General features: G+C 47.3%; 1 protein-coding gene across 3 annotated transcripts in view; it reads left to right on the top strand.

Annotated features, from left to right (window-relative positions):
* The window catches only part of col2a1b (collagen, type II, alpha 1b), a 60,145-nt gene extending 47,627 nt beyond the window's left edge, over positions 1-12,518 (top strand). For all 3 annotated transcript variants that reach the window (XM_027016574.2, XM_027016573.2, XM_027016575.2), the window contains 13 exons: positions 1,123-1,284; positions 2,050-2,157; positions 2,248-2,355; positions 3,193-3,246; positions 3,397-3,504; positions 6,714-6,767; positions 6,944-7,051; positions 7,284-7,337; positions 7,425-7,532; positions 8,187-8,475; positions 10,372-10,559; positions 11,563-11,805; positions 12,246-12,518. In XM_027016574.2, coding sequence (XP_026872375.2) covers positions 1,123-1,284; positions 2,050-2,157; positions 2,248-2,355; positions 3,193-3,246; positions 3,397-3,504; positions 6,714-6,767; positions 6,944-7,051; positions 7,284-7,337; positions 7,425-7,532; positions 8,187-8,475; positions 10,372-10,559; positions 11,563-11,805; positions 12,246-12,392 — 1,731 coding nt within the window. In that variant the 3' untranslated portion in view covers positions 12,393-12,518. The remainder of the gene's footprint in view (positions 1-1,122; positions 1,285-2,049; positions 2,158-2,247; positions 2,356-3,192; positions 3,247-3,396; positions 3,505-6,713; positions 6,768-6,943; positions 7,052-7,283; positions 7,338-7,424; positions 7,533-8,186; positions 8,476-10,371; positions 10,560-11,562; positions 11,806-12,245) is intronic.
* The last annotated feature ends 1 nt before the right edge of the window (position 12,519 follows it).

Genomic DNA, 12,519 nt, shown 5'->3' on the forward strand with positions numbered 1-12,519 from the left:
GAGGAATAGACCAGCCCTCATAGGGAAATAGACCAGCTCTCATAGAGGAATAGACCAGCCCCCATAGAGGAATAGACCAGGTCTCATAGAGGAATAGACCATCCCTCATAGGGCAATAGACCAGCCCTCATAGGGGAATGGACCAGCCCTCATAGAGGAATAGACCAGCTTTCATAAGGGAATGGACCAGCCCTCATAGGGGAATAGATCAGCTGTCATAGAGGAATAGAGCAGGTCTCATAGAGGAATAGACCAGCTCTCATAGACGAATAGACCAGCTCTCATAGAGGAATAGACCAGGTCTCATAGGGGAATAGACCAGTTCTTATAGGGGAATAGACCAGTTCTCATAGGGGAATAGACCAGCTTTCATAGGGCAATAGACCAGATCTCATAGGGAAATGGACCAGCTCTCATAGGCGAATAGACCAGCTCTCATAAAGGAATAGACCAGCCCTCATAGGGGAATAGACCAGCTCTCATAGGGAAATAAGACAGCTTTCATAGGGGAATAGACCAGCCCTCATAGGGGAATAGACCAGCCCTCATAGGGGAATAGACCAGCTCTCATAAGGGAATAGACCAGCCCTTATAGAGGAATAGACCATCCCTCATAGGGCAATAGGCCAGCTCTCATAGGGGAACAGACCAGCCCTCATAGGGGAATGGACCAACCAGCTGTCCAGGGTCTCAGGGCAGGAAGAAGACAGAGGGAACTTGGGAGTGCAGGTCAAGAACTGTGACCGGTCAAGAATGTGAGCTACAACCAGGACCTGGTGAGGAATACAAGCTGAAGCTGGACCTACAGCAGGGATTGGAGCAGGAGCTTGGCTTGAAATGGGAATAGCAACAGGAACTAGAGCAGGAACAGGAACAGTAACTAGGAACTGGCGTGGGATCTACGGTGGGGCCTGGAATGCAGTCAGAAATGGGGGCTGGTGTGTCTGCAATTAGTTGTTTTAAAAATCTAACATGCACCACGGTTTTGACATAGTGCTACAATTTTTTTTTTACCACATAATAATCCTACAAACCCATTAATCTACAAACATTTCTGATTTTATCCTAACCATCACCATATATTATTTAGTGGCCAGATTTGTTTCATTCCTGTTCTTTCAGGGTAATCCTGGCCCGCCTGGTCCGGCTGGGCCTCCTGGGAAGGACGGTCCTAAGGGTGTGCGTGGAGATGGTGGTCCCCCAGGTAGACAGGGTGACTCTGGCCTGCGTGGACCTGCTGGTCCACCTGGAGAAAAGGGAGAACCCGGGGAGGATGGCCCTCCTGTGAGTAACCTTCACATCTCTCACAAAGATCACAGTATAAATGTACAATTTCTTAAACTTGAGACTAATGTGAGAAATCTTTCTTCTTAGTGAAATGAGTCAGGTGACCAGAATACTAAATGATGGATTATTGTAGACTGCTTAGAGACCAGACTCTTCCAAGTCTAACTTGACAGTTCTGACATCCACACTTTAGACTATACCATTTCTATTCATCATCATTATCTAGTAAGTTGATAACATTTTCAAAAAATCTGAAACTCAAACTCTTAGACCAATTATATGTGCCTCAAGTAGTGTTCTCTCTTCCTGTGCTCTAAGCAGATCCAGATATCATACCATCAGATATATCATCAGATATCATAAACCATTTTGTTGCCTGTCATAGCTAAAGTCTGACATACACAGGGACAGTTATCTGAAAGACCTGTTATCAGATATGCAGCTATAACTCACTGCTGGTTAGATCTGACAAACAGTTGTTGTTTTCTCATCACATAAGTTGATTAGTTAAGTTACATTTGTGATCTGATGGAGCTTGTAATTGTTTTAGTTACATGAGCAACCAAATCAATCTCTGAACCACAAAGGTGTGTGTAATTATACAGTCATGGGTATGGTTTACCACGTAATTCTTGCAATAGCAAGTAATAAATACTCATGGTATACCCAGTATGTGGATTATTTAAGGTTAAATACTGATGATGATAATGATTACTGATAACAAGTTTGAGTCATTTGAATATGGCCTATATTCTGTCCCAGGGTCCAGATGGCCCAGGAGGTCCCCAGGGTCTTGCTGGGCAGCGTGGTATTGTGGGTCTGCCAGGACAGCGTGGTGAAAGAGGCTTCCCTGGCCTTCCAGGGCCGTCTGTATGTAACAGCTGCAATATAATTGTATTATATTATACCAGGAATAATATTGTACAATAACATCTCATGTAATGTGCGACCTGTTTGCAGGGAGAGCCTGGGAAGGAGGGGACTCCAGGAGGACCTGGAGATCGCGGCCCTCCTGGACCCGTAGGGCCACCTGGACTAACAGGTCCATCAGGAGAAGCTGGTAGAGAGGTCAGTCAGTAGACGCTGCTACTATATAAGGGTAGGGTCATCTGGTTCTGTCTTTTAGCTGTGAAACTGCCCTGTTAAAGTTCCACATGGAAACTCTAATGTGCGTCTGCTAATGAAGAGAATACCTTTCTCTCTTACATGTTTCAGAGTCTGCGATGTAAAACAAACAATACCTTTTAGGCTCTCATCTTTAAAGCTGCAGGTTCTAAATGAATCCTGACGTTGTCAGTTGCTTCATTTGGATGTGAGGCACTTTATTTAGGATCAGGGCATCTCTCATTAATTAATAAATGTATAAAAGTGCACTTTAAGCCCATGAAAAAACAAATGTAGGACATCATTCAACATAGGACTGAGGGAGGATTATTATATTATGACATGTTACCCACAACAATGGAGACTGATGTTACAGATGAATTTTAGAAGCGATAAATGAAGTCTGCAGAAAAAAAATATTATCACTGATTCCTTTTGAACATAAATTTCCTTTCCACTGTAATAAATACATTTTAAAAGTATCCTGGATGCCTTAAGGTTAACACTTTGACCTTGTGCTAATAAAAATTAACAATGTAATACAAATCTTTGTTCTTTTATCTCAGTATTTCAGTTTTTAAACTGAAAACAAGTGTGTTTTATAGGGTTTAGAGAAGTCAGGCTTCCATCTTGTATAAATACTGTAAGCATCAATTAGATTAATTGATTATTAATGAATAATTTGATTGTTACTATACAGTATTTTATCTCTCAGACTTTTTCCTTTGAAAATAAAGTCAATCAGTGAATTTAAAAGTTCAATAAAAAAATGAAATCTGAATACCATTTGTTGTTCTATAGGGCAACCCTGGATCAGATGGTCCTCCTGGTCGGGACGGTGCCCCGGGAGTTAAGGTTACTTCACCGCTTACTTACATGCTGAACCTTCTCATAACTAGTTTGTGGATTTGTTTGCTTATCCTAATGCTCATGTGTTATATTTCGTATTTCTGGATGTGTGCTTAATGCAGTGCTGGTTGACTGGCCCACTTTGCTGTGTTTAAGGGGGACCGCGGTGAAACTGGCTCGGCTGGGCCTCCTGGTGCGCCAGGTGCTCCTGGTGTCTCGGGGCCTGTTGGTCCCACTGGCAAACAGGGGAACAGAGGAGAGGCTGTAAGTATATGTTCCTTTTGTAGCCAAAATCTGCTTTGCTCTTTGATGTCTGTGGCCAGGATCCAGTGTCATGCCTGTATAAGGTGTTTCTGGGGGTTTATTTCAGGAAAACAGAGCATCATTGCACATGTGGAGGGAACAATGTGTATAGAGCATGATAATTAGATGATAAACATGTAATAGACAGGAGGGCTTATCTGAAGGTGGAGTTGAACCCAGGTCTGAGTACGGGAGACCAGGGCAAACCAACGGATATTAGAACCCAAGTGCAGAGCAGGGGGAGAGAGTACAGGCTACACCACGCCCAGCGGGGAGAGAGTACAGGCTACACCACGCCCAGCGGGGAGAGAGTACAGGCTACACCACGCCCAGCGGGGAGAGAGTACAGGCTACACCACGCCCAGCGGGGAGAGAGTACAGGCTACACCACGCCCAGCGGGGAGAGAGTACAGGCTACACCACGCCCAGCGGGGAGAGAGTACAGGCTACACCACGCCCAGCGAGGAGAGAGTACAGGCTACACCACGCCCAGCGGGGAGAGAGTACAGGCTACACCACGCCCAGCTGGGAGAGAGTACAGGCTACACCACGCCCAGCGGGGAGAGAGTACAGGCTACACCACGCCCAGCGGGGAGAGAGTACAGGCTACACCACGCCCAGCGGGGAGAGAGTACAGGCTACACCACGCCCAGCGAGGAGAGAGTACAGGCTACACCACGCCCAGCGGGGAGAGAGTACAGGCTACACCACGCCCAGCGGGGAGAGAGTACAGGCTACACCACGCCCAGCGGGGAGAGAGTACAGGCTACACCACGCCCAGCGGGGAGAGAGTACAGGCTACACCACGCCCAGCGGGGAGAGAGTACAGGCTACACCACGCCCAGCGAGGAGAGAGTACAGGCTACACCACGCCCAGCGGGGAGAGAGTACAGGCTACACCACGCCCAGCTGGGAGAGAGTACAGGCTACACCACGCCCAGCGGGGAGAGAGTACAGGCTACACCACGCCCAGCGGGGAGAGAGTACAGGCTACACCACGCCCAGCGGGGAGAGAGTACAGGCTACACCACGCCCAGCGGGGAGAGAGTACAGGCTACACCACGCCCAGCGGGGAGAGAGTACAGGCTACACCACGCCCAGCGGGGAGAGAGTACAGGCTACACCACGCCCAGCGGGGAGAGAGTACAGGCTACACCACGCCCAGCGGGGAGAGAGTACAGGCTACACCACGCCCAGCGGGGAGAGAGTACAGGCTACACCACGCCCAGCGGGGAGAGAGTACAGGCTACACCACGCCCAGCGGGGAGAGAGTACAGGCTACACCACGCCCAGCGGGGAGAGAGTACAGGCTACACCACGCCCAGCGGGGAGAGAGTACAGGCTACACCACGCCCAGCGGGGAGAGAGTACAGGCTACACCACGCCCAGCGGGGAGAGAGTACAGGCTACACCACGCCCAGCGGGGAGAGAGTACAGGCTACACCACGCCCAGCGGGGAGAGAGTACAGGCTACACCACGCCCAGCGAGGAGAGAGTACAGGCTACACCACGCCCAGCGGGGAGAGAGTACAGGCTACACCACGCCCAGCGGGGAGAGAGTACAGGCTACACCACGCCCAGCTGGGAGAGAGTACAGGCTACACCACGCCCAGCGGGGAGAGAGTACAGGCTACACCACGCCCAGCGGGGAGAGAGTACAGGCTACACCACGCCCAGCGGGGAGAGAGTACAGGCTACACCACGCCCAGCGGGGAGAGAGTACAGGCTACACCACGCCCAGCGGGGAGAGAGTACAGGCTACACCACGCCCAGCGGGGAGAGAGTACAGGCTACACCACGCCCAGCGGGGAGAGAGTACAGGCTACACCACGCCCAGCGGGGAGAGAGTACAGGCTACACCACGCCCAGCGGGGAGAGAGTACAGGCTACACCACGCCCAGCGGGGAGAGAGTACAGGCTACACCACGCCCAGCGGGGAGAGAGTACAGGCTACACCACGCCCAGCGGGGAGAGAGTACAGGCTACACCACGCCCAGCGGGGAGAGAGTACAGGCTACACCACGCCCAGCGGGGAGAGAGTACAGGCTACACCACGCCCAGCGGGGAGAGAGTACAGGCTACACCACGCCCAGCGGGGAGAGAGTACAGGCTACACCACGCCCAGCGAGGAGAGAGTACAGGCTACACCACGCCCAGCGGGGAGAGAGTACAGGCTACACCACGCCCAGCGGGGAGAGAGTACAGGCTACACCACGCCCAGCGGGGAGAGAGTACAGGCTACACCACGCCCAGCGGGGAGAGAGTACAGGCTACACCACGCCCAGCGGGGAGAGAGTACAGGCTACACCACGCCCAGCGGGGAGAGAGTACAGGCTACACCACGCCCAGCGGGGAGAGAGTACAGGCTACACCACGCCCAGCGGGGAGAGAGTACAGGCTACACCACGCCCAGCGGGGAGAGAGTACAGGCTACACCACGCCCAGCGGGGAGAGAGTACAGGCTACACCACGCCCAGCGGGGAGAGAGTACAGGCTACACCACGCCCAGCGGGGAGAGAGTACAGGCTACACCACGCCCAGCGGGGAGAGAGTACAGGCTACACCACGCCCAGCGGGGAGAGAGTACAGGCTACACCACGCCCAGCGAGGAGAGAGTACAGGCTACACCACGCCCAGCGGGGAGAGAGTACAGGCTACACCACGCCCAGCGGGGAGAGAGTACAGGCTACACCACGCCCAGCGGGGAGAGAGTACAGGCTACACCACGCCCAGCGGGGAGAGAGTACAGGCTACACCACGCCCAGCGGGGAGAGAGTACAGGCTACACCACGCCCAGCGGGGAGAGAGTACAGGCTACACCACGCCCAGCGGGGAGAGAGTACAGGCTACACCACGCCCAGCGGGGAGAGAGTACAGGCTACACCACGCCCAGCGGGGAGAGAGTACAGGCTACACCACGCCCAGCGAGGAGAGAGTACAGGCTACACCACGCCCAGCGGGGAGAGAGTACAGGCTACACCACGCCCAGCGGGGAGAGAGTACAGGCTACACCACGCCCAGCGGGGAGAGAGTACAGGCTACACCACGCCCAGCGGGGAGAGAGTACAGGCTACACCACGCCCAGCGGGGAGAGAGTACAGGCTACACCACGCCCAGCGGGGAGAGAGTACAGGTAGCACCAACCTGAGCATATTTTTTCTCTTTTGTAGGGACCCCAAGGACCCACTGGACCTCCAGGACCTGCTGGAGCGAGAGGAATGGCTGTGAGTGTTTGTGGCCTTATACACTTCTGTCAGTAAGGGTGTTAAGAACATAACTGAGGTGTTGATGAATGTTTCACAAATAAGTGGTTAATAAAGACATCCAGTAAAAGGACAAGATCCACTGAATTTAATACAACTACCATACTCTCAGAGAATGTAATTTCTCTAACACACAGGGACCCCAAGGACCCCGTGGAGATAAAGGAGAGTCCGGTGAATCTGGAGAGCGGGGCCAGAAGGGTCATAGAGGGTTCACAGGTCTCCAGGGTCTACCTGGGCCTCCAGTATGTCAGTTTGTCTTTGTGATGCTGCACTGATATATCTAGGGACAGTGTTCACTCAAAGAATACAGATACTACAGTTTTTAAGGGTACAGATACTATAGTAACATATCATTTTTATGACTATAATGGTTTTTTATAGCAATTTAGGACCTATCAGGAAAAAGTTTGGGGGGTTTTTTCTTCAAAATGTTGTAGTTTGTGTATTCAGGGAGCTTTTGTTGCCCACACACAGGGCCAGGCTGGTGACCAGGGTGCTGTAGGACCCACTGGACCAAGTGGAGCAAGGGTAGGTGCCTTCAGTAGTGTCACATCACAGACCGCCCAGCAGGAAATGAATTCTGCTTGACCTCTTCTCACTCTTCTCTCTTTCTAGGGACCACCAGGCCCTGTTGGTCCATCCGGAAAAGACGGATTCAATGGCCTGCCTGGCCCGATTGGACCTCCTGGACCCCGTGGTCGCTCTGGAGAGACTGGACCAGCTGTGAGCAACATGGCTGTTTATCCAGCGTCACTGTTATATCAAAGCAATAGAATTACCACTAGAATGTGGTAATTCCTCTCTAGAATGTGCATCACAAATATACAGAACTGGATAACTCAGCCTGGAAAATGATAAAACAAGCATCAAAAATCGAAAACAGCCTATCATAAAGGTTTTTAATATACAGATTGTGCTCTGTGCAATGAAACCTTAATAGCCCTGTCTCATGGATTTATAACTAATTTTTAAATAAATCACAAATAATTCATCACTAGTACCATGCAATAAAATATAATAAGTGAGGAAGTATAAGACTGTTAGTAATCTCAGACTAACATTACTTTTTCAAAATAATTTCTACTGTGCCAAGGCTGTTTCTAGTCTGGGTAACACGTGTATTATGTTGGAGAACCTCATAGCTCTACTTAAAATCTAAATATTTCAAATACTACTGATGCTTAAATCAGAGTGGAACTTGCACGACACTCAAATATATTTAATGCACAGCCTGAACATGAAAAGACTCCACAAGTTTTCACCTTCTAGACTCTCTAAAGTAATTACTGAAGTATGATTGTAAAAATCCCTCTCTCTCTCCCTCTCTCTCTCTCTCTCTCTCTCTCTCTCTCTCTCTCTCTCGCTGTCCTATATTAGGGTCCCCCTGGTAATCCCGGACCCCCTGGACTTCCTGGGCCTCCTGGACCTGGAATCGATATGTCTGCCTTTGCCGGTCTGTCTCATCTAGAGAAGGCCCCTGATCCGCTGAGATACATGAGAGCTGACCAGGCGGCAGGAGGCACCAGGCAGCATGACGCAGAGGTGGATGCTACCCTCAAGTCCCTAAATAACCAGATCGAGAGTATACGTAGCCCCGATGGCACCAAGAAGAACCCTGCACGCACCTGCAGAGACCTCAGGATGTGCCACCCAGACTGGACGAGCGGTTAGTGGATACTGCTGGAATAATGTCAGCACATCAGAAAACAGAAGTTCTGGACAAAATAGTTTAGAAATAATAACACTTATAGTGACTCCAAAAGTGTAAATCCTGTGGGGAAGAACTTTTTCAACACTAGTAAGCAATGAACACTCCTTTTGACACATCCAAGGTAATGATTATCAAATGTCTTTCATATTCTTACACACTTTCTAACTTCCCTGTGTAAATAATATTAACAATTTTAATTATTTATTATAATAATTAATTATTAATAATCTTTTTCCACCATGTATTCACTTAGCTAGCATTTCACAAATCACTATAGCAACAGAGTCAAAAGCAGCCTGGTAAATGATTGAACAAAACACAGGGAGTGAGCAATAGGGAATACCAAAACACAGACCGTCAGTAAACCAGAGAGGCAAAACACAGACCGTTAGTAAATCAGAGAGGCATAACACAGACCGTTAGTAAATCAGAGACGCATAACACAGACTATCAGTAAACCAGAGAGGCATAGCACAGACCGTTAGTAAATCAGAGAGGCATAACACAGACCGTTAGTAAACCAGAGAGGCATAACACAGACCATCAGTAAACCAGAGAGGCATAGCACAGACCGTTAGTAAATCAGAGAGGCATAACACAGACCGTTAGTAAACCAGAGAGGCATAACACAGACCATCAGTAAACCAGAGAGGCATAGCACAGACCGTTAGTAAATCATCAGAGAAGCATAACACAGACCGTTAGTAAATCAGAGAAGCATAACACAGACCGTTAGTAAATCAGAGAAGCATAACACAGACCGTTAGTAAATCAGAGAAGCATAACACAGACCGTTAGTAAACCAGAGAAGCATAGCACAGACCGTTAGTAAACCAGAGAAGCATAACACAGACCGTTAGTAAATCACAGAAGCATAGCACAGACCGTTAGTAAACCAGAGAGGCATAGCTTAGACCGTTAGTAAATCAGAGAAGCATAACACAGACCGTTAGTAAATCAGAGAAGTATAACACAGACCGTTAATAAACCAGAGAAGCATAACACAGACCGTTAGTAAACCAGAGAAGCATAACACAGACCGTTAGTAAATCAGAGAAGCATAACACAGACCGTTAGTAAATCAGAGAAGCATAACACAGACCGTTAGTAAATCAGAGAGGCATGGTGATCCCAGTGGTGATCACACATAGCAAACAGCAATAGAAATAGAAATAAGATACAAAATATGCTAAAATATAAAATATAAATATATAGTATATGTCACAGCTTAGGGCAGTATAAATAGAACGTAGACCTGAAATACGTCATTGAGAAATAACACACAGCCCTGTGTCCTGAGACAGTGTTCTTAAACTAGTAATGGTGGTAATAAATAGGACTCTAAAATAACAATAAACAGTATGTATAGCAGCCGAGAGTGTTCACATGTGCAGGATTCAGTGTGATAGCATATGAGTAAACTACTGTTCTTATGGAAATATGTGGTCAAAATAAACAGGCGTCAGCGCAGTGGTCACTCACACACCTAGCACACCAGTGCAGTGATCACTCACACACCTAGCACACCAGTGCAGTGATCACTCACATACCTAGTACACACTCTTAAAGGAACACTACCAAACACCAGCAGTGACTGTTTAACACCTAGCATGACAGCCCATTCTTCAGATGGACCAATGAGGTGTTGAGTTACATAGGTTTTGAGTTATAAGATGGTTCTGTCGGTAAAGATAATTGGAATTATTTTGAAAATGGCTGAGACTCTTTCTTCGGTGACAGGGAGGTTGATATATAATGAGTTATGAGTCATTGTTAACAAGGGAAAGTTTAAATACAGTGTTACTAATGAATTGATCACCACAAACGTCTCTGTCACTCAACTCTTGACAGGAGAGTATTGGATCGATCCTAACCAGGGCTGCACCGTTGATGCCATGAAGGTCTTCTGCAACATGGAAACTGGTGAAACTTGTGTCCACTCCAAACCTGACAAAATCCCACGCAAGAACTGGTGGAGCAGCAAGAGCAGCCACCGCAAACACGTCTGGTTTGGGGAGACCATGAATGGTGGAGTCCATGTAAGACACACTGATCTTCTGGTTCCTAGGGTTTTCAATTAGCTCTTTTCCACCAGTGGGGAACCAGAACCGTTCTGGTTCGTGCATCTCATTTTGAAAATTTCAGCGTTTTTCCAATAAAATAAATTTGTTCCCAGCTGGAACCAGCCTACTGTATACTGTATACTGGATACTGTTTACTGGTCACCATAGTAGTATGCAGTGTAGTATCCAGTATGCGACAACTACATACTATGAGATCATGTGAACATATGAAGGTTCTGCCGGTAAAGGTTTTCTGCCACCGTTGCATGATGGGATACGGTACACCACGAAGATAGCTCTGGTTGCATACTAGAATATTGGGCGAAAGTAACACATCAATGGGTATTTTTCGCATACTGGAAAAATTTGTAGCCCAATCAGTACACAAGTAGTATGTAGTGGGCTATTTCGAATGCAGATAAAGAATAGTAGTTTCTTCAGCGTGAACCTTGATGACATGCAAGGGGTGTATCAGTTTGTAGAGGAAATAGTTATCTCTGCCCACATCGGTCATTATATTAGCTTGATTACATTAAACTTAGCCTACATTTAGTGTTAGTAATATTCACATATTAGTTATATTAACATTGTTCATTATCCGTTACTATTATTATCCATCTCTTATCAACAAGAGTTGATCCATGCTTGCTTTTTGAATAAAAACAAACATCTGTAACAGCATAAATGCTCGCAGGTAATCTATACGCGCCGCCATCTTGTTACTAATGTTTACTTTGACTGTACATTGTGCCACGCCCTCCGTTGATGACACATACTTGCTTCGAATAAAAATTGTTACAACCTCAGGCCGTATCTCAGAATAGCACTGAGAGTCTCACAAGCGCTCGAACGGAAACTGTTCCGCATTGGTGGAAAAAGGCTAAATATGGTGCAACAAATGATAGAGTGTACATGTGAGATTATGATGGTTTTTACCATTGTGCATTGTGGTTAATATTTCCCACTCTTGCTCCAACAGTTTAGCTATGGTGACGACAACTTGACTCCTAACACTGCCAGCATCCAGATGACTTTCCTGAGGCTGTTGTCCACAGAGGCCTCACAGAACCTCACGTATCACTGCAAAAATAGTGTGGCTTACATGGACCAGAGCACAGGCAACCTGAAGAAGGCTCTGATTTTGCAAGGTTCCAACGACATGGAGATCAGAGCTGAAGGCAACAGCCGCTTCAGATACAGTGTGCTGGAGGACAGCTGCATGGTGAGACACCCACTCATTTACACTACACATAACTAAAGGGATCGTGAACAACCGAAAGAGGTTTAATCCTGTTGGATCTACATACATTAAGGGAATGCTACAATTCTGTCAGTTTGACTAAACACATGGGTGCAGCAGTAAACAACTAAATATTATTTATGATACATAAATGATACAGTGATACATAGAAAACAATATCAATAAAAAATAATGTAATCGTAGGATAAATTCATTCTCTTTTTAGACAAGCAAATATGAAAGACTATCACTAGGCTTTATTAAACACTTAAAAATCTTTTACATCCTCTTATTTGATATGTGTCTCTGTATTGCTTATCAGATCTTAACAGAGATAAATTCTCCTTCAGACTCAACTTAGAGGTCAGATATTTATGCTAAAATAATCAGACATTTCAATGATTTCCTTCTTTTCCCTGCAGAGTCACACAGGGCAGTGGGGCAAAACGGTGATTGAGTACAAGTCTCAGAAGACCTCCCGCCTGCCCATTGTGGATATTGCCCCTCTGGACGTTGGTGGGGCTAATCAGGAATTTGGCGTTGATGTTGGTGCAGTCTGCTTTTTATAAAGGAGGGCGCATGGGAAAAACAAGAAAAGAAAAAGAACACAAAGGAATGAAAGCAGAGAAAAATGAAGATCAAGACGTTTGTTTTTAGCAGGACTTCTAAACTATTTCCCAAATGTAATCTTAGGAC

The sequence above is a fragment of the Electrophorus electricus genome, chromosome 20 (genome assembly GCF_013358815.1).
Source record: "Electrophorus electricus isolate fEleEle1 chromosome 20, fEleEle1.pri, whole genome shotgun sequence".
Lineage (NCBI taxonomy): Eukaryota > Metazoa > Chordata > Actinopteri > Gymnotiformes > Gymnotidae > Electrophorus > Electrophorus electricus.